The 23609-nt window shown below is 37.9% G+C and overlaps 1 protein-coding gene across 2 annotated transcripts in view; it reads right to left on the bottom strand.

Annotated features, from left to right (window-relative positions):
* LOC102107979 (transcription initiation factor TFIID subunit 4-like) overlaps positions 1-23609 on the bottom strand; it is a 145169-nt gene that overhangs the window by 95867 nt on the left and 25693 nt on the right. For both annotated transcript variants that reach the window (XM_088062161.1, XM_088062160.1), the window contains 3 exons: positions 15875-15980; positions 11736-11850; positions 4317-4486 (listed from right to left, as the gene is read on the bottom strand). In XM_088062161.1, coding sequence (XP_087918287.1) covers positions 4317-4486; positions 11736-11850; positions 15875-15980 — 391 coding nt within the window. The remainder of the gene's footprint in view (positions 1-4316; positions 4487-11735; positions 11851-15874; positions 15981-23609) is intronic.

The following is a 23609-nucleotide window of genomic DNA, read 5'->3' on the forward strand; positions in this document are numbered from 1 at the left end:
AATAACAGCAAGGTAAATCTATAAATTATGTTGAGCCTAACCATACAACTGTTATATTGACAGAAACAGTGGCTCAATCCTAACCAGCCAAGCTTCTCTGAAGTTGTTTTAAGGAACACTGTAGGCCATATAACTAACTGAACTAGGAGAAACTGGATTCATCAGCACATTTTCAAGCTTTATAATAACTGGCATGCACCACTATGTGTCTCCTAGACTAAAAAATTATTTATATGAAGCAAGAGAATCTTGAACTACATCTGTGGTGGGAAATATTGTAGATGCATGCTAAGTCAGCGTAACAGACTTTTCCCAAAGGACATTGATACTGATGCTAGGTAAAAAATAAACACAGCATTTTGTAAAACCATGCTACAGACAATCTGATTTCTTAATGCAGATGTAAAAAACTCTGAATGAATGTGAAATAAAAGTATCTTGGCTGATTCTCAAATAAATTTCTATGATATGTATTTAAGTTAAAATCATTTGGAAGATACAACATGAACAGTATTCAAAATGTATTCATGTGGCCAAACCAGTCCCGTACTTCTTGGAATGCCACATCTGTTCTATTCTGACAGTGCTCTGTAACAATAAAACTGAAGTAGAAAAATGTGGTGAAGAACACAAAGTGAAGAGAAAGAGAGAAAGGAACCATCTAAGTCAAAGAATACAGTATGCCAAACTCCTACTTAAATAGTATTGCACTATGACAGTTGATTTATGGTTAGGGTTCACCACAAATTGTGACATTTTAGGGAGAGTTAATAAAGGCAAAATGGCATCACCTGGCTGTAGAAGAAATCAGTTAGAGTTGTGGGAATAAAATTTGTGGGAATAGAAGTTGTGGGAATTAATAAGCTGCTGCAGATTCTAAGCCTGTGAAGGTATCATGCTCTGCTGTTTACAAAATACAAAGCAAAGTTTTTTGGAACCCCCAGTGAAGGTCTGAGAGACCACCAAGTTCCCAGGAAAGTACATGAGACAGCTGTTCCATTTTCCCAAGGATTTAGTTATCAGACATTACAAAAAGGGTCATGTTTTATGCCATCCTTCACTGTGTCCTGCTATCTTTCACTAAAATTTAATATAAAATGCAGTGCAGCCTCGTTCTTATCTGTGCTCAGAAACCATCATGCTGTTATCAAGGAATTAAAGCCAAGAAGTCTCTATTTTCACAAGATGGTTATGAACTACAGAAAACTGTCACACTTAAAAACCTGCTTTATTACTTGTTGCCTGTTGCTTCATTCAGTAAACAGCAAAAACTCAGTGTCAAAAATTAGCTTCTAAAACCTAACTCAGCATTTTCACCCAGCAAGAAGTGACTTATGAATGAACAAAAGTGAAACAACTACAAATTATGAAGGTTATTTTTCTTGTTTTGTTCCCATAAAACCATGTGGAAAAGCAAGGATTTTTCAGCATTATTTATTTGTGAGGGTCTAATCAGCTTACTGGCCCCTCTGAAGAAACACTACTCATTCAACTAACAAAGTTAAAGACCTAGAAAGTGTCAGGAGTTAGTATGCACATGCATGATGAATATCAACCTCTGCCTCTCAACTTCCCAAAAAGAGAAACAAAAGCCTTTGTATATGTTTCATTGTGCTATGCTGTCATGTAGAAAGATCAGGGTTTAAAGTTTTATGATTCCGAGTGGAATAACAAAAAAAATACATTATATGCTGAGAAATACCCACTTTTGATTTTGCATCAAGGAAGAACTTGAAACAGTAACAGCCTTGCCTTCCTACATGAACAAATGGCAATGATTACCAGCCCAAAATGACTAGATACAAAATTGGATAAGGAAGCATGTGGGAAGCGGATGAATATCTTTGCATTAATTACCTTTCAGTTACTTCTTCCATTTAAATGGATCAATATTAGTCCCTTAGATTTAAAATAAACTTTAGATTATAACACTGCCAAGCTCAAGTACAGATAAGAACATACAATATATTAAGAAACCTCTTTCACTATGACTTTGAGGCATCTGGCTGGTGGTTACTGCCAAAGTCTGAAGAGCATCTGCTCTCACTTTAGCAGTTTATATTCCAGCTCTGGTGAATGGAAGCACAATCTCTGAAACAGCCTTTGGGGAACACTACTGAGTTGCTCGACAGAGCTCTTACTCAGAAAAGAGAGGAGAAGATTAATATTACAGAAAACTTGAAAGATCTAGCTTCTGAGAAAGGAGACGAGCAGTTTCCTAATACTGTACACATCACAAATCTCTCTTTTACTAAAACATTAAAACCCTGCCCTTAAACTGAAGTGATTAAATATGAATAGACCTAAAGGTGGAAAATAACATCTGTTTAAGTCATATTCAGGCAAAAGTAAGAAGAAACAATGTATCTTATCTCACTGTCAACAGGCACAATGAAAACAGAAGAATGAGGACTCACATAACAGACTTTTCCTAATGTGCTCAAGAAGGTCACACGCGCTTTGCTCAGTCCCGGTGTTGTCACAGCAACATATGGCAATACTGAGTCTTGTCGTGAACTCACAATGTCATTATTTTAAGTGCCCAGTAGCACAAATTACTAAATTTGTGTGTGGTCCTAAGCAAACAACAAATCTGGCCACACACAGTGAAAACCCAGCTTCTAAAACTTCAAAATCAACTGAAGGAATTCTCTCCTCAAGAGCCATAGATCCTAGATAGTAGCCACTTCTGAACTCCACAGCCACTTTCAAAACTATAAAAGATTTAATGTAAAACCAAAATAAAGCTCTAAAAGTGGCTGCAGGAGATCACTAGGAGTGGCCGCTCTTCTGGATTCACTGCTTTTGAGAAGTAAATCCCTGCAGCTGCTTTTAAAAGCTTTGAAAGTTTCATTTCAATTATCAAAGCCAATAAAGCTTCAAAAACAGCCATAGGGATTTGTTCCTCAGAGGAGCAAACCCCAAAAGGCAGTGATGAATAGTGTGATGGGTTCTGTGGCTCTTAAAGTATGTACAGATTCCTGTAAGTCCTGCATTTGTAATTACAGCTCCGTGTTGTGCAGCAATTGTTACAGCCAGACAGCTCATTAAGGCTTATGTGGCAAATTCATTACTGATTTCCCATTCTTTAAAACAGTTTTATGTCTGCTGCCTTTTCATTTTCTTACACCTGTATCAGCTATTACGTGAGCACCCCTCCCAACAGTTTCTCAGACACATTTCATGAAGACCTTGCTGGCTGCAGTCTCAGGTGGTGCTAAGCCAGTCCCAAAAGGCAGGACATGCTTTCCCAGCTGTCATCACATCCTCACAGCGAGCTCACTACAGCCTGCAAAACCATTCCTTTCTCTAAAGGGGAACTTAAAATGGCATTTTGTTAAGTACAAGAGTGAAGTCTGACAATAAGTCAATGAAGAACTTGCCTGCAACTGCAATATAAAAAGGCTCCCGTTAATTCAATGAACACAAACACAAATAACATTTCAGAAGCAACCACATGACTTAAAAAAACCTAGCTGAGCTGATTTGCAACAACAATATGTTCTTATCTTCAAAACTCTGAGAATTGGATCCCTAAAAATTTGTGATGTAGGCACAGGTCTGAAAGAGATACAATTTACATCCTTAAATAATTGAAGGTTAGTATGTCACTGATGGCACTGAAAACACAAGCAAAATTATGCTGAAAATTATACATTTAAGTCCACATAATGTATATTAATAAAGTATGTATTATAAAATACACTCTGTTTTATAGAAGCATATTTCCTAACCTTAAAACATCACTGATTTTGAACAGTTATTCTTCTAAAGCTTTTAATTTCCATTTTCAACTGGCAGAATAAATAAACATACCTTTTTGCCACGACAAATAAACACAGTTTTTAAAAACACATCATAAAATCGCTATGAACTTAAATAGATGCAGGTGTTAAGAACTGAATAACTGGTTTGTATGGGGAAAGAAAATCTTGACAGGAAACTTAAGCATTCCGTTAAATGTTAATCACAGGTGTCCTCTGTGACCTGTACTACTTACTTTACCTCTCTGTTTCAATCTTCTCGTGTGTAAAAGGTAAAGGAGGATTGTGAGAAATAATTAATGTTTGCAAAGAGCTTTGAGAACCTTGGATAAAAAAAAATAAGGAAAGTACGAAGTTTAGAAGTACCAGCATGCTATTTTATTTCCAGCTTGAGGTAAGTTACTTTTATCACAAAAACCTTGAAAATTTAGAAATACAAAATTATGTAATCAAATGCTTAAAAAACCATCTTAAGTGCTAAGCATATTCTGTTCCTCAGAACCTCATCCCTCTGAAGGAAACACTCCCAGAAGGAAAGGATGTGCTTCTCACCCGTTTCAAGTATGCGTTTATGGAGAGGTATAGCAGCAAGAAAGGGTTCATCTTTACAGGACTGGATCTGGGTTCCAACCAAGTCAGAGTTGGTAGCCATAATTCGGGCACTTTCTTCATTAAGATTAACGCCAGCCATAGAGGCAACATCATTGATGTCATCGTCATCTCTACAATAAAAAAGAAAAGCCATATAAAACCAAATTCTGCATGAAATAAATTCATTTTTTGTAAAAGCATCATGCCACATGCCCAGTGGGTGGGCCAATTGAGACACAACCCCCAGTGTCTCCATTTTCATAGAATAGCTTCAGAAACAACCACGTATTTCTCTGACCGTATCAGGAAAACATCAGAAGCTGGAAAACTTGACTGGTAACAGAAAGTGTGGCAGAGGTGTCTTCATCTGAGAGTCAGTGATATCAGTGGCACCAGGCTGATCAGGAAACTGAAGGCAATGATCATCACTAACATTGGGCTTTTCTCTTTATAAAGAAAACCAGGCATAAAATGGTAAAATAACAGAAATTGAAAGCCAAACTATGAATTTATAATCCTGCACTGTTTCACAAGTTCCTATGAAAATGGGGATCAAAACAATTTCAGGAACAGTCAGGGAAGATTCTTTGACCATGCTGAGCTCATAGGTAAACCTGGGCTCCAAGTGTGGCTTTGAGTATGTTGTTGGTATTTTCTCTGGCAACATATAAATATCAGTTGTGTCAACAAGTTTTAGGAAAATGAGCTTCATTTGAGAAGATGATAGCAACTCCCAGGCCATTTTTTGCCCTGCAACATCCTTTTCAACAGCTTGAGAAAGTACAAACAAATTTGAGTTTCCATACCGGTATCTCCCAAGCATCTTTACCTCCTGCCTGTGTGAGGTATGACTCAGAGCTGTGGAAACAGCCATCTGGATTTAGCACATTCTGTTTCACAGCTATTATTGACAGAAATACTATTTCAACATATTCTAGACTGATTACACAACCTTTGAGATTATTATTTTCAGAATACATATATATGGATAAGAACATTCAAGTCCAGACTCGTATTACTGTATAAAGTAAACAAACAAAGCTTAATTTAAAATGTTTTTTAAAAATTGTTTCATACATCATGTCCCATGCACCCTAAAATACTTGTCACTTGTAACAAGCTTAATGCCCACAGTAAAAACCAATAACTGCAAGTAAGGTCTGAGAATAAAAGGAGGGAAATCCAGAAATCCATAATCTAGGTCCTCCCTCTCCTCCCATCCTTTACCTGTTATCTGCACTACAGCAGCTAATTTTGGTGGAAGACCACTATGGTTTGATAGATACTGGTTTTGTGTTCTTTAGTGGGAATAAGTCAAGAAGGGACTTTTATTTGTGTAAACCTGCAGAAATGTGCTGAACACTTGAGGCAGAAAATTGAGTATTTCAGAATGCTTTTCAGAAAAATTCTATACTAATGAGCTTCTATTAATTTCCAGGAGTGTTAAGCACTTCATTTCTTGTCTTAAATTGAAATTCCTGAGAACAGTGTTGCAACATCATCAAATGCTTTTGGTTGGAAGGAAACTTAAAAGCCCATCCAGTGTCACCCCAGCCATGGCAGGGACACCTCCCACTGTCCCCAGGGTGCTCCAGTCCCAGTGTCCAACCTGGCCTTGGGCACTGCCAGGGATCCAGGGGCAGCCCCAGCTGCTCTGGGCACCCTGTGCCAGGGCCTCAGCACCCTCACAGGGAATGATTTCTTCCTAACATCAAATGTAAACCTATTCCCTTTTAGTTTGGAGCCATTTCTCCTCATCCTGCCACTCCACACCCTTGTAAATTGTCGCTCCCCATCTTCACTGCAGGCTCCCTTCAGGAACTGGAAAGCCACAACTGGGTCACCCTGAAGCCTTCTCTCCTCCAGGCTGAAAAATCCCAATTCCCTCAGCCTTTCTTCCTAGGGGAGGCACCTCTAATCCTGTCACCTTTACATCTGACACGGTGTGGACACAGAGAGACCCTGGGACTGCCCCAACACCACACAAACAACACCCACTGAAATGTTCAGTGGCCAACTCCAAAGTCTGTAATTCTACAAATAAAAAAACCACAGGTCAAAAAGAAACTAAGATTTTGCTGGGTCAAAGCTTGAAATAGAATGAGAATCACCCAGGACTCACAAGGCCCAAATCCAGCAGGCCTCACACCACGGGAAAAACAAACTCCTATCAAGGCAGTTACCAGAACACAAACTCGGTAAAACAGCAGAAGTTTCTGGAACACAGACTTGAACCCAGAACTTCCAAGTGAAGCTCAAACTGACCAAACCACAAAAGCAGCAGTGACACCCCACGGGCCCTGACCCTGCAGGAGCCAGAGCCTCCAGGCAGCACTGCCACAGCTGGGCACAGCTGGCCAGCAGCAACCCACAGTCTGTTCTGTACCTCCACAGCACACTGCCAGGACAGAGCTACTTCCATCTCCTTCAAGCCATCATCCATTTAAAAATAAATAAATCAAAAAAAATCAAGACAGCAGTCTTGACTTCCAGGACATAACTTGTAAGAGATGTTTATACTTCTCTCTCCTCTTATTTCATAGCTGAAGAAAGTACCATTTATCTGTTACCTTCCTTCTGCTTAGCAGTTTAGCTACTCCCAAGTTTTATTCAGTGTACAGATCTGTGACCACATTATAAATAAATATTTTCTGAAATAAAACCAGACATGTATTTTGGACACAAATTAGATTTCAATGAAATTATTAAAACCAATGCAATAGCACTTACAAAGACCATCGCTGTAACTCCTGCACAGAATCATTTTCTTCCATCTTACACTTGCAAGCTACAAACTGCAAGTACAACCTTTTTTGTTTTTTTCCAGTATTACATGGAAGATGAATAAGAAATATATTTATCACAGCTGGGATTATAATTTTTTTCCTGATAGGAAGAACCTTATCCATATATTCTTCCTTACTTCGGGGAACCTCATAATGAAAAATGTTTGGATACAAAACATGCATTATACGAAATTATTTACGAAACATTATTTATATATAAAGATAGTTGCTATTTTTGCTGAACAGTTTCCTATAAAAGTGAACTTTTAAGCCCAGATAAGTGAGTTTTCAGAAGTCATTCAGTGGAACAAAGATGCCATCCAGTGGTCATCTAGACTGATGATTACTGTCTATCCTTCCTTTTTCATCAGAGCACAGTATTTAACAATTTCATATTTCTTGGCATATATTGCTATGCCTGTCCTAATTCTACTGTTTCAGTAAATATTTCTGGTTTTCACTGAATTAAATTCTGAGTCTCATAGGATGAATCTAACATTCCAACACACATGGTATTTTTAAGACAGCATGAGTTCTCAAAATCCCTCCAAACACAAACTGTATCTTAAAACGATCCAAGAGTCCAATTCCTCCTCCTTTATTCAACCTCTTGTAACAATTTTCCCTTTCATTTTCATTATAAACACTAATGCAATTACAAAAAAAAAAAACCTTACCTGAAAATAAGCAAGAAAACCCAAAGCACTTGCACAGTTATCTGTGAAAGGTTTCAAAGATTTTGTTTAAACTGAGACAAAAATCAAAAAACCTGCTGGCATTTTCTTTATGAACAAACCGTAACTGCATGATTGCACAGTTTTTCTTTCTCGTGCACTTTGTCAGACTTGAGTCACTGATGTCCCAAACTGCAACACTGAACTGCTCCCAAAATAAGCCAGAAGAATGCATAAAGCAATCGAGACATCATTCTGCTACTGACTCCCCTCTCTCTTACAAGGGAAATTGCCTGTCACTAGGACAAAGTCCCTACATCCCACAGATTCCATGGATCACACAATCAGAGATTCACAACAACACATGGCATAAAAATGGTGACCTGAAATTACTGTAATTACTACTGTAATATACTTTATAATGGCATAGATTCCATTTACACATTAATTATAATGTTTATTCTGACTTTCACATTATAATTTGGAATGTCTCCCTAATATTGTTTGCCACACAATTCATTTACACTCTATGTGGAATCTTCTCCCTGACAGGCAAAAGGGCTGACAGAACAGACCATATTTCTGGTCAGCATTTTTCTTTATTTTAAAATATATGGAAAAAATACAATCCCCTTATAGCTTGAAATATTCATTTGGAAAAACAAACTTCAAGGGCATTTTGAGAAGAAAATTTTAAAGTTATCCATTTAATATCCACATTAGCGTTCTACCACTTCAAGGGCAAGCTACTTTGCTTATGTTGTTAAACTTTTATTTTTAAAAATGAAAATAAGAAAAAAGACAAGAGTTAGGGTTTTTTTGGCTATGCAAGAGGTCTGAAAACAAATTTTTAATTTCCACATAGAGTCTACCTCAAAACGCAGCCAGACAGCAGAATAAAACACAGATACTAAAATCGGCTTCAAATGATCTCAGAAATTTCACAGAACTATCTCTGAAAACAAACCCCATCACACTGGCTGTACAAAACCTGACACTGCGGGGTTCCAGGATGTAACTTGGAAGTTCCATTTCAGAAAAGGAAAGGCTTTCATAGAAAGGAAGGAGTATCTGGCTACCTGGCAGCCAATGGCAAACAAAACACAGCATCATGCCACACACCAAAGGATAGATCTGCTCACCTCTGGCCCTGCCATGCAGTGCTCTGAGCCCTGCTCAGCACAGTTTGGAAGTGGTGGGAAGACACAAGAGGACAAACATCCACCTCCATCCTTGGAGAAATGCAGAGCACACATGGAGCGGGCCCCAACCCAACCAGACCCGCTCCGAGCGGGAAGCTGGACCTTGCAACTGAAATTATTCTAGCTCAACATCAGGAACTAATGTTTGCACTTTAGTGACCACCACCCAAACTGTGGGTAAGAACTGATTGAGAGGCTGCTGCTCTCACCACAGCAGGAGGAGTTGGTGTCACTCTGAGGGGTCCAGAGGAGGTGATGAGCAGCAGCTGTGGATGAATGCACAGGTCCCTGGCAGACTTCAGTGGGATTTTTGCTTCTTGCAACTACAGAAACCTCAAGCTGGCCTGTTCTGGTACAAACCCAAGTCTAGACCTCTGCTTGCGAAACAAACAGAACCACCACTAAAAATGAAATTCAAATTTCTGTCCTTAGGTAGTAATGGAGTTGAGAAGTCACCTAATTGGGGTTGTATGTAGTTCTCTCTGAAAAATACAGCAACAATAAATTTAATACCAAAAAAGGTGACCTAAAATTTCACAGCACAGCTTCACATTGCAGAACAGCTACTGTAACAGTGAACTCATGTGAGCAGTCTTACAGTTCATTAATTAACATCGACCTTAAAGGCATAGCTGCAATTTGCAAAATTCTTAATTGCTAGACCTTTTATGTAATTCCATCTTGTATCTCCTACAGTTCAGAACAGAGAAGAGGAAAAAAACAAGTCAAAAACAATACAATGAAGTTCAAATTTCTGTTTCTAGTGACCAACACTTTGCTCACAAGAGTGAAAAGCTCAAATAAGTTATTTTAAAGAAAGCAGAATGTAAAATAATGAAACAAATATGCAATAATAAAACACTAAGGGCAAAATAAATTTATACATAACACAACTATTTTTCAAAATTCTTGCTTTGCTTTAGATGCCAGTTTGCCTTCTGGCTAAAAACACATTCTTCACACACGCTGGGAATGTTGAGGAAAACTAGTCAGCATTCAGAGGATTAATACAGATTTCCAGCTCTGTGCCTTTAGGCTTAATAGTCAGACATCTATTTGTCCTCAGGAGAGGTTAGGGGTTGAAATGCAAATATGCAAACAACTGAATTCTTTGTTAAGATATCAGGAAAAAGCTTGATCTTTGCTGCTGTTTAATAAATCCTTGCAATTTTATGGACTTATTTAAATGCAGCTTTGTGTCTTACTATTTTGAAGGAGAAAACAATGTAAGGAAACAAACACATTAATTCTGACTAAAATTTGTTCTCTAGAGGAAAAATGACATACACCCTTGACAGCTTATTTACCAAACTCACTAAAGATTTATTGATTTATCAATCAGTGCCTTGAGCATTTGCTTCTCCCCAAGGGAAAATTAACAATTCCAGCTAACCTAATATATTCTATGTATAAACTAAGTGAATGCAAGAATCAATCCTGGCACAGTTTACAACATCCAGTTAAAAAAATGCTGTCCCTTTTGGTGTATGTAAAATTGAAAGCTATACTAACGAAGAATAAATGCTCATGTTGCTTACAAACATAAAAAATACTTATTAAGACAGTACAATTGAACCCAACAGACATTTTAATTCATTTAAATACTCAGTGGGAGGCAAAAGCATTGGAAAATAAAAAATTGAATGATTTTGCTTCCAGATTAATACTAAGTACTACCACTATTAGTTACAATACTGACATGCCTCAAAGCAGAGATATTTCAAAGAGCTACAAATTCTCTTTTACTTCACCTGCAAAAGCATAAACCTGAAAATTAATTAGTGGTTTGATTATGTCAGAGCAACATAAGAGGATGAAAATTAAAATCTAGGAATATTTTGTTTTTCAATAAAGAAAGCAAATATTTTACCACATCTAAAATGGTGTTAACAAGAGCGAAATGCAGAAAACGTAAGATTTGCTTTTCACTACAAAAGTAAAAATACCCCAAATATATATAAATAAAAGTTTGGAGTATAAAGAACTGGCAAGAGCAGCTCAGTGCATCACTGCTACTGTGCTGAACCTTTGCAGCACGATTCCTACAGGGGCCCACAGAGCCCCTATGACCTAAGGAAGCTCAGACACAGCCACACCCTCCCTTGGAACCAGGACCAACAATCCCCAGGCTCAGGGATCCCCTCCCTTGGAACCAGGACCAACAATCCCCAGGCTCAGGGATCCCCTCCCTTGGAACCAGGACCAACAATCCCCAGGCTCAGGGATCCCCTCCCTTGGAACCAGGACCAACAATCCCCAGGCTCAGGGATCCTCTCCCAGGCCCCTGGGATTGTCCCTGGCCCAGGAGGGGCTGTTCCACAAAGGTCTTGTCCTCACAACCCCAAATTCCCAGCCAGACACATTGCACAGGAGCAGCAGAATCCAAAGCATAACCACAGTTTCTTTTAAATCCTCGTGCACATAATTCCATTCAGCAGAAGTTTTATTATAATCCACAGAATTTACTCTTCTGTTAAACGTTAAAATGTTCATTTAAGAGAAAAATCCCCAAGATATGTCATGATTCCCTCCCTTTTTTAAAAAATAGAATTAAGTATGAAAATTGCCATCCAATTCCAGGGGAAAAGAAAAAAAAGACAGGAATTATTGTAAAATACTGCCCTCTGGTGTTACACCAATTCTAAATTCTGTTTTATACTTCAGATCCCCCCCAACCACCCAGCTGCATTTTTTTATTATTATTTTTTCTTTTTTTACCTGAAAGAACCACCTCCAGGGTCATTCAGCTTGTTTTTCTGATTTGCAGAGACCTGAACACCAAAGCCCCCAGGACTTTTACTGGCTTGTATTGTTGGTGCCTTCCCTACTGTGCCTGAAAAACACCAAGCAATGTTATTATGAGCTGTCTTAGACAATTTACATCAAAGAACCTTCTGTCCAGGAACTAAATTTAACTGTCTGTAAATTGCAAACAAAGGAAGTTATTATTTTTAAAGACTACATGCTGAAGAAGAACAATTTAAAATACAAAATTTACATTAACATTACAGTTTGTTCAATATTTACAGAACAGATTCCAAAACTGAAAAACATTGGTCATAAACAGCTATAATATTTATAATGGCTATAAGTGTGTTTGCAATTGCCAGTAAACCACTTTTCTGGATAATCTGTACAGAATAAAGAAGGCAAATTTGAAATGTTCTTAATACAAATACTTAAAGTCAGAGTTACTCAGGGTATTAGCTATGCCTTTTACATTTTCTATATAGTAATTGATCTTTATTGCAGTGAAAAACATGTATTTCAGAGTTGAAAACACTGCATGCATTTTAAAACGTTTTGCATTGCATATAAAAGAAAAAAGACTATTGCTAAATCTGACACACACCTCCCATAAAGGTTGTCTTTTACTTTCTCATCTTGAAAACAATGACTCAAAAATAATTCATGTCTGTATCTAGGCTTTACAAGTCTTGAAGTACAGGTAAAACAGGGCTTTCTAAACGAGCCGAAGTGTGGTGGACATTCAGTAAATTAAAGAGATCTAAATTCCTCTCTGACATGAAACTGTTGGGGTAAGCCCTCCCTGATTGCCTGAACACATTTACTTGGGTTACATTTCGGGTTTCCTTTAATCCCACCTGTGTTTGGCATGTAAAGATAACTCATGTCTACTTGATTTAAAAGATCTCACCTCGCTGTGTGTACCACTCCATCTGACTGAGCATTACAGACGTAGTGTTTGAGACTTTGGGAAGGACGTGGAGGGTGTTCCTGCACCCCAGTGACTCAGTGGCACATGAATGGCATGGTAAGAACCTCGGTAGAGCTACAATATTTTTCTATCATGAGCAGTAAAAACCTGAAACACAACTATCCTAATAAATCCTTTTAAGAACATTTCATGGCTAATACAAAGCTGCTAGCTTTGACTGAGTCCTGCATTCCTTTTTTTTTTTAATTTCATTTTAAAGTCTTCATCGACTCCAACATATGATCTTAAAGAGAAACTAATTTGATAGTGTTTGTTGAGTTCTCCATCTGTATAAATAAACTGTAATGTGGACTCTCAACATTAGCAAATACAAAACCAGATTTAGGACCTCAGGCTCAAGCCTGGGGAATAAAAATATTTTGTCATCAGAATATTCAAGGTCCATGAGATGTCACAGACAGCATTAGTTCACAGACCAGGCAATTCATTTATCTGTTTCAGATGAACTAATGGAAAGGTTTTCTACTAAGTGAACTGGAAGGAAGGAAAGAAATAATACAATAATAAAATTAGCAGATTTCTGTTTTGTACAATTAAGATCTAGAAGATTAAAAATGTGTTAATCTTGAAAAATGATTGCAATGGCAAACTTAAAGTAACAACAGCACTCCTCCAGAATTAATCTATTGTTTTTGGAATCAGTATCAATGCTTTGTTTTCTACAGATGATAACTTTTGACCGAAAAACACCCCCAAAACATGTATATCCATATGGATATGGAAGAATTAAGTCTCACATTCATCTTAAGTATATGTAATTCTACCCAATGGACTGGGCAAACTGAATGTAAGATTTGGGATGACATTTGAGTTTTCTGGTTTAAAGAAATCACAACTGTGCATGACTAAGATTAGACATAAAATATGCCTAAAACATCCATTTTTATTATGGGCAGAGCATATTTTGAAAATTATAATCACCTGTGGGCCTAGATATTTCATGGGATTGGTAATGACATACAGAGTCTTTCACCACTGCATCCTTGCTTCAAATTTTAATTAGCATGATCTAGAAAAATAAACCCGAATTTAGGAGCTCATAAATTCCTAGCTGTATTTCAGCACTGGTTAAATAGCTGCAACAAGTTAATTATTTTATAATTTGGCTCAATTCCTCCATCCATAAGATGGAATTCACCTAATTATTATACTAATAAAGTGCTTTGGTAAAGGAGTGTGAATTTTTCATGCAGTAACAATGGTGTTACTTCCACTGGCGTGTATAAATTTTATTTATACAAAAGTCCTTAAAGCCTGCCAGTTTTATCTCAACTACTGTTTTAAGAAGCATTACAGCCTGTTCACGTGGATGTATTGAAGATATATTAGGCTTGGAGATTCACTCCTGTCAAGGAGGAAAAATGCAGCACTTTGTGGAGGTCAGCTCAGTTCTGAGGTAACTATCCTTAATGGATCACACTGCACAAAATCATGCTACTGTAATTTTGATTTGGATGGTGTCCCATTCCAGTATATTATCTCCTTCTGCAGGAATGCCTAGGTCAGTATAAAATATCATTACACTGGTGTTTACAGTAAAAGGTTTTAACAATATACCACAATGATGCACTCTTGACAGTGCTGCCAGCACACAGGCACACTGCTCCCTAAACGTGGGCTGCAGGATGAGTGGTTTTATACTGAGATGTTTTCTAAATGCCTACTCCTGTTTGTTTTGTCTGTGTAAATAAAACAATGTATGTGAGGGCTTAACCAAACCTGTAAATTGGAATGAGCTCACCAGAAAGTAGGACCTTGCACAAATTGGCTTTTATGAAACCATCTACCATAAGCCAAACTGCCAGTTAAGTTGCATTGCACTGGCTGATCAAGGACTATCAAGAATAAACTCATATTCCAAACCTACTGACAGATGTCAGTATCATACAAATTCTCATCACACTGTTGACATTCAAAACTTGGAGACTGAACAAGCAAAGAAATGAAATCTGCCTTCACTCTCAAACACATTAGTCAGAAGTGAAAGCTCATGCTATAAGATGCATGGACATGTTATAAACCCAGGACATGAGTATCAGTGCTATCAAACAAACACATTTTATGGTGAGTAACTGTATTTCTTCCTAACTTGGAAAATAGCCTACAGGATTACAGTGACAGCTTGGTCTCTGTGTCCATTCAACCTTTGGATTCCCCTAGGAAAGCAGAGCAAGTAAAACATCAACTGCTATTAAACATTTTTTATGCTTTTTTTTTCCCAAGGAGAACAGAAACGACCAAGCAATGAAGTCAAGTAGGCAGCAATAGCTTTTATGTGCATTTAAACTAGTTTGATTCCTGATTCAGTACCTGAGGATGGATGACAAGCTCTGTATTCCATTACAAACCCTCAATCATGTAAATGCCCACATCCAGTAAGTACTCTCACACATATTCAGGAAAAATAAAACCCAAGCCTAAGAGGTTCAGTGGCAGAAAGAAACAAATTGGTACTTATTAGGAAGCAAGGAGGTTTCAAGAATCCTCTTAGAAAGTGGGAAGTATCAGCCAGACATGAACCCACCTGTGCACAGACAGATGAGGAAGGTGTGTACAAACCACATGCCATGGCTAATCATGACATGTCAGGTTGCTGTAGCCAGTCTCTGACCTCACCCAAAAGTAAACATACAGGAGTCAAAGAAAACCAACCTGAGGCTTGACAAATTTCCCTAGGGCTTCCACCTTGACCTCTGTAGCTGCAGAGATGGGGACTACCATGCTTCAGGAGTATGAATTAGAAGTAGGATGATTAAATTCAGGCATCCACTAGGCTTGAGGAAACTGAAGAATTTCTTTCTTGGCCCAGAGTTACAGTTTGGAATAGTGAAAGCCAAGATCCTGACCTGGTTTAGAACTTTGGATGAAAAACTGCCAAGTAAGGAGCTAAACATGTGAGAGTTTAGTCCTAAGGTTGTTTCAAAACATTTCACTGTGTTGGTCTGAAACACCTTGAAACTGCATATGAAAACATGCATTTTTCAGCCAGCATGAGGTAAAAATAAATGTCAACAATGTTGCCAATGTCAACACTGTACATTTTTCCATGCTACTCGTTTGTAATTACAACAAAATTCATACAAAGGTAACAATCTCACTAAAACATTTAAACCCATACCTTGTGGTCTAATGGTCTGAGTTATTACCACTGGCATCCTAATCTGGGTAGTCTGGCAAGCAGGGGTTCGTTTCACAGTTTGAGCAGATGTTGACTGGATAATCTGCTATTATTAAAGAAAAGTATACTTATATTATACTCTTTATACACAAACACACACAACGTAAATACACTAATACCTGTAATTACCAAGATAAGCACGTGGATCTCTACAAGCACAACCAGCTGGTGACAAAAGTCATATTCATGTAATGCATGTGGTTGTGTGTGTGTGTATATACCTATTTTGCCATTATACCTTAAAAAGAATTAAATAATATACGACACAGATGTCATATCTCACAACCTTCACTAAAAATGTATTTCAAATTCTTAAGGTTAATATAAAATTCAGACTTTTGTCTTCAGAAATTTTACTAGAAAGAAAAGCAGTTTTGTAGAAGAAAATGCTGCAATAATTGTAGTGGAATCCACCTACAAACATTAGGCCTTGCACTAAATATCTACACTTTTTAAAGAAAACATACAAAAAAAAAATTCGAAAATATTATGGGTTCCAAGGTCAGATATACACAATACAAACCAAATTTTGTGGTGATCATTTAAATGCTAATTTGATATTCTCAGGGTTTCACTTACTACTAATTCAGGTTCTGAAGTCCTTCCCCAAAACTGAACCTGGGTTAGAAACTTAAAATGTGACCCATAAACAAATCAAATCAAAAAGAAAACATGTGCAAGGGTCATGTTCAATCAACAGCAAAATGTACATTTATATGATCAAGGACAAGGTAGGCACAGACGTAATGAACAAAAGATTCAGAAAGATGTGTGGATGCTGCAGAGCTGTAAAAAAAAACATAAATAAACTTTGAAAATAAAACACTGGCAAATAGCTATTTGAGTAAAATTCCAGCCAAAACTCGGGCATGGCAGCTTCAGAAGCCAAGTGCTCCTCAGAGTCACAATGAGTTCCTGCCACGGTGTGAGGTGCCTGCAGAGCCCTGAGCTGCCCGCCCTGGGGTGCAGCATTCCCTCCTGGAAGGCAGCACCACGCTGCATCTCCACCCAGCAGCACTCCCACAAAGAGCATCTGAAAACATTTCACTCAGCTGGACAACAAATGGCCAAATCTCTGACTGCAAAGCAACCTATGAAGAAAAGGAAAGGAGAAACTGCATCTGCAAGTGAGACGCTGAAGTAGAGGATGAGCAAGGCACAAACCATTCCATTAGCAGGAACCAGGGCTCCAAAACTGGGAGGGAGACAGGTGAAAACTACAAACAAGAAAAGAGCAATCAGGGATCTGTGCTGTATTCTGGAGAAAAAACAAATAGGGCCGTTCTGAAGTTACAAAGCTGCATTTTGTACATCCTAAAATACAGAGAGTCGAAAAGTTATAATAAACCTGTGGATGTAGAACAACAGTCACACTCAGAAGGGAAAGAATAAAGCAGCTACCATGCTTAAAAACAGGAAAGAAACAACTGATCAGTGAAAGTAATAGAATAAAGTTGAATTTAACTGCATTTAGATGCACAGGAAGCATGAACAAATGTGGTTTTGGTAAAAAGACTGAATAGTCCATGTTAAGAAAGCATACACTGGTATGAAAAAGGAGAATGTTGCCATTTTTACAATGATTTATTGGATCAGTTTTCAGAGAATAGTGAAGAAAAGCTGCTGTACCCTAATGGGCCAGAAGCCAGGCCATAAAGGAGATTTTATGACCTCTGGACAGAATTACTATCTGGTATTACAGTGATCTTCTGCAATTACATTTTTCTCTCTATGAGGCAAATTCTACAGTTCAGAACCAAGTTCTGTTTCCCTTGATTAATTCATGTGAATACCCTACAAAATGAGCCACTAACACCATTAAAGACAGGACAATATTTAACCATTTAAGATGATATAAATGGCAATGTTTTCTTTACCATCTAATACATTCCAAAAACTGTCTTTTGGCAAGTACTGTACTATGATTTCAATGTATGTACTAACACAGAAAGTCTAGAAAATTGTTGAGAAACAAACTTTTCCAAGGGGCAGAGACCAAAATCATCATCTTAAACTCCATACAGAAAGCAATCAGCAACATGCACACACTCTCTCAAAAGAACAACTGCACCAGAGCTCAGAGTAGCATCTTACACTAAATCCCAGTTTCTGTACTGGAGTTTTAAGAAATATTTCAACACAGATGCAATCTCCAGATCTGGAAGTCATTGAGGAATTAACATTAGCAATTTGTTTTTGAAACACAGCTTGTAACTTCATACTTCTTTGTATGTAATTTCTATGCAGGCAAACTAGGGACATAGCTATAAATTTTAATGGAGGATCCTCTGATTCATTGGTTTTTACTATCTAAGCCATACTTCATCAATTAAGATAATTCAAATTGTTCTAATCCTCTTGCCTGTTTTCTCAACATGATAAACATTATTATTAAATCCTTAGCTTGACCTAAAAGTTGTAGACAATGAACAAGTGTACTAGCAAGCTGGTCTGGGAGATGATTAATTTAAATGATTTCATATTTCTCACAGACTAAAAACACACACAACAAGTGTATCCCATGTTATCTGTCCATATTCTGAATCAAAGCTAATTCACAAGCACTGACCCAGACTGAGAGAGCAGATACAGAAGTTTTAGGACACCAAGGTTATCAGGGACATTACCCCAGCCTTCAGAAAAGGGGAGATCTTGGTGCTGCTGCAGCCACCTTTGGGAAGATGTAGAGAAGACAGAGTCAGACTCCCTCAGATGTGCAGAAGGATGTAACACAAAAGACACAAGTTGGAATATAGGAGATTTCAGTGTAATACAAGAAAAAAAAAATTAGCATGAGGATGGGCAAGCTCTGGAACAGGTTGATCTGAGAGGCTGTGTCACTTCTTCTTGAAGACACCCAAAACATGACTGGACACATGGGAGCCATCCCAGTGTGTAAGCAGGAGGCTGCACAAGATGCCTCCAGGATTCCTTTCCTGCCTTTCACCACTGTGTCCATAAACACATCATCACAGATTTTATTAAATTGCTGAGTCACAAAAGATAACAAGACAGATTACAGAAGTCTTCAGAGCTTACAGAAACTGTTCATCATTCCACCTCCACTAAATAGGGAAGCATTTTGATTATGTATGCCTCTGAGGACAGCAAGCACAACAACAGAACAACAAAGGCACAGAAAATAGAAAAGACAGAATGTGATTTAGTCATTGTCTGGATTTGATAGAGTTTGGAAAATGGCAAAATTACCTAACAAAATTACGATCAAGACAGTGTTGAGACAGCAAGTACTGTCATACACTAGTTATTCCTCTTCAATTTATCTGTCTAAAGTTGAAGAATCATGTCCTAGGCTGCACTTTGGAACTCTTCAAGGGACCCACTGAAGCAGCAAAGTCATGGCATTGCTTCTCCAAGTGCAATGTGTGAAAAGTTACCTACATTTTTCTTCTATAAAATAACATTTTTCTGCAAAGTAAGATGTACATTTCTCACTATAGGAAGTATTCTCCCTCTTTTTACTTCACCTTTGCACTTCTCCCCTTGTCATCTCTCTCCACTATTCACACTCCTTGGATTCACCATTTGTCTGCTCTGCCAGACCAGTTCCTCCTCTCACCTCCTGAACACTGCAGGTACTACTCTGCCCTTTGCTAAAGCTGACTGCATTTTCACAGGTGAAAAAAGGAATGTTTATACAAAAGTGCTTCTGTAAGGCAGCAGGCTCACAAAGACAAAAAAAGGATATAAAACAATCACACACTACTGATAATCAAAATTAGAAAGAGGTGACAGCTGAAATACTCTTTTTTCCTAAGGGCTTTCTTCAAAAAGCGTAGATTTGGTAACTCTATGAGAATAAAGTAATGATTCTAATCTCAAGTCCAAAGGTGATGATCATTCCATGACATCTACTGTGGAAGTTATTGCAGGACAGAGAACAAATCACAAACATGAACACAGACCAATAATCAACAACAAAACCAACTACAGACTGAGAAAGAATCCAGCCAAAGCACATCAAACGTACAGAAGCAGAAAGAGAACAGAAGTTATCAGGCTTTCTCATGCCTGCATAAGAGAGACAAAATGAAGTAAGAGCCACTACCTACAAACACTGAAAGGAAAATTCCTTTAGGCCAGTAGGATTGGAACTCATTGCTAAAGTTTCTGAGGACAGGGATTTTGCAAATGTCCTGGACCAGTGCAGATGCATGAGCTTCCAACCTTTACTTGCCCCTCCCTTTTACTTGACAAGGGCTGCAAAACCAGCCTGGCTCAATTCACAGAAATCACCCTTTGCAACAAAAGCATCTGATCCAAAACCTATCAAGTACTGCAATAAAGACAAAAACCACAGTAAACAAGAGCTTCTGCAAAGAATGAAAAACAAAAATAAATTTGAAAAATATATTCTTTACCAAGCAATTTTTTTCTCTCAATTAAGTTTAAAAAAAAAATATTGTGGAAGGAAGAAACAAGACACGCATAAACATATAAAATTCAGAATGGCTGTGGTCTGATATGACATTTATCTTCACTCATGAGTAAACACTTGCTAACTCACTTGTGGCTATGCCACTTGTGATTTATCAGTCTACTCACTCCTGAAGATAAATGTCATATCAAACCTCAGCTATCATGTAATCTGGCAGCATTAACTTACAATGTTCATGCTTTTATGGGCCTAGAATTCTTATTTACCATTGCTAACCACACTGCAGTAGCAGCTACAGTTTTTCAATGGTGCCTCAAGATCTGCATAAGCAATTATTCTTCCTCCCAAATAAAAAAAAATTGGCTATTTAAAAATTCAGCACATAAATTTTAATGTTAATACAATATTATTCCATCGAGCATAGGTTTTCAACAAAGAAATGAAGAAAAATAAAACAGAAGCCACGAGATCACTTGTACCACCTGCTCCTCAATTTATTATACAATTCTTCCTACAATGGTCAAATAGTCTACTTTTGAATGTTTTCAATTATGGCTTTTTCATCACTGTCCTTGGAAGCCTGATCTACACCTAATATTCTCTCTTATTTTAAGGATATTTTGCCTTATATCCTACCTAAATCCTACTTCATTTAATTGTATCCTGTTATTCATGTTTATACCATATTGGTCCGTTCCTAAAAATGGATTCTCCCTTTTGTTCTCCCTTATAATCAGTGTTTGGCCGAGTTATGTGTGTTCAACTCTCTTAAGCTTTTATTTTAATTTTTGCTTTCAAGCCTGGACTTTTGGTATTGGTTTCCAAACAGCAATCAGTGACAATATTCTCCTTATATTAAAGTACAGCCCACAAAATTCTGAAAATAAAGTCCATGATAACAACTCAGAAAACCACTAGGCTGTGTTTCAAATAGCCATATAATTTGTCAAGTACATGCTTTGTTCCTGTTAATGGATCCCAGATATTTACTGCTCAACAGCCATTTCAATTTAAATTACAGTGCACACCAAATTCCATGTCAGTTGCTAGATCTTTATTAGTTAATTAATAGACAATACTCCTTTTATCCATTACTCTTCCATTTCTAAGCTGCCTTGCAGACAAGACAAAAAGAAAATTATTTCCTAAAATTTCACTAAAAAGTGTACAAATTACTTTTATTCATGAAGAGAAAAGTGATGCCAGAAAAGCTTTGGTGTAGAATTAAAAAGCCAAGGAGAACATCCCCATATTACATAATTCTTGTTCTGCTGCTCTATCTTGTTTCCAGATTCCACTACTCTATCTCAACTCTGAGAGACTCCAACCACAGTGCAAGTGCAGGGGAAGTGTCAGTAAATGAGCAAATCCTGTTCTAATGTAACTTAGAATATGGCAGAGCCTACCCTCTGGACACTGTGCCCAATTAGTGCAGTTGCAACGGTGCAGATGTATTTCCACACACCCCTCCTAATTCTAGACCTCCATCAATCTTTATACAGCTTTGTATATTAATTAAATTTGTTTCAATTAAAATGGATCACTGATTTTCTTACTGGATTTTTTATCGCTCAAGTTTAATACTTGGCTTTAATCTCCAGGAGTACTTTCTCCTTATGATGCACTCAGTGCCAACACAATAAAGTGCTAATCCATCTCCACTCGCCATCATTCTACTTATAACCTCAATATGTGCAATAAAGAACATCTCTCTTATTCACACAAATTTTACCTGCTGCAACACCCAAAGCAAGAGAGGCAATGTCTGCATGTATAAGGCAACACAGAGCACATGGACTCTAAGAATAGCAATTTAGACAAACTTTGACTATTGCACTCAGAACAATTAAAAAATTGATTGCTGGCTTATCTCGTTAGTGTCTCATCAATAAAATGTAAGCCTAAGATTGTTCCCCTTTTCTTTATGTAAAAGTAGCACTATCCAGCTTTATAAAGTGTTGTTTTTCAGTTTGGAACATGATTCCAGTATTTTACAAAACAGATTAGAAGTCTCCTGCTCGATCTCCACTAACACTGCACATTTCAAAGCCTCTGTGCAAGCTATGCTGCATGCTGACAGCGTGCACAGCATTTTCATGTTGCAAGGAACCTCAGTGTAACTGAAGAAAGCATCACCTCAGTTGACATCCTTGAGAAACAGAAAAGAAGAAGGAACAGCTAACAGACCCTTCATGTTTTAAGGGAAACTGGACTACTGTAACTGGCTGGTATGAAAATATCTATATTCTAAAACAAGCTTGCCCTTCTGCAGCTGGACAGTTTGCAAAGCCAGCTGGAACTCTCTCCAATGAGCTTCAGGCTTGGAAAACCTGGAGCTCAGCCAGTTCTTCCATCAGTGCTGGCTACCCTCAGGCAAGCCAGCTGCAATCTTCCTCTTCTGGACAAGTCCAAGGCAAGATGGCCAGCAGCTCTGTGCTCTGATTTCGAGGAGCACTGAGAACTGTGACAGTGTGATCACTGTCACTACCAAAAAATCAATTCTTATCATCAATTACTGGGCTGATATGGAGCTACTGCTGTGTTGTCTGCTTGGCACCTGAGTTGATGACTGCTGTGTTAAGATCTTCTGATGCAGTAACTCTTGATGTCTGATGCTGCTTTTGTCTGTATAGAACCACTCTGAGGGTCATTAAGTGCCTGGTTAATGTAATGTTTGATTCTATTAAGTAATGACTGATAAATTTAAAGAAAATATGAAAAGACAGTTTCACACTAAAGCAAATAAATTACTATTTTAATGTCTTCTCCCTATTTATATACATATATATATTCCAGAAAATAAATAGTATTAACCATAGTTTTGCTTTGTGCAGTTTGTGACCTGCAATGGTCATTTCCTGTACACAGTAAATGAAAATTCAGCCCTAGACCTGTGACTTCCTTACAGACAGAAAACCAACTTCTCTTGCTCATCAGATCGATCTCCACAATGTTACTTGAGCAGTTTTCAGCTCCTCCTGTGACACAGGTATGTCAGAAAAGCTCTCTACGTTGTTAATCTCTCAGGTTAACATCACAGTTGTTTGCTTAGAGTACCCATTGACATGAGACAGGCAGAACATGCCTCTTGGCTTTATCCCAGTCAGAAAATACTCCACCAGAACTATCATCGTAAGAGTATAAACTCCTGTGATCTTAACCCATCTTTGTCCTACATCAGTGTTTCTCAAAAGGTGGCGTGAGAGCTGCCTAGTGGGTACAGGAGCACTCAAGGGCCGCACAACACTGGAAAAAGCCAGGTTACATGGCAGCAGG

Source organism: Pseudopodoces humilis, chromosome 14, assembly GCF_049639895.1.
Source record: "Pseudopodoces humilis isolate 2021_Gansu_Grassland_sample_001 chromosome 14, ASM4963989v1, whole genome shotgun sequence".
NCBI classification, from domain to species: domain Eukaryota; kingdom Metazoa; phylum Chordata; class Aves; order Passeriformes; family Paridae; genus Pseudopodoces; species Pseudopodoces humilis.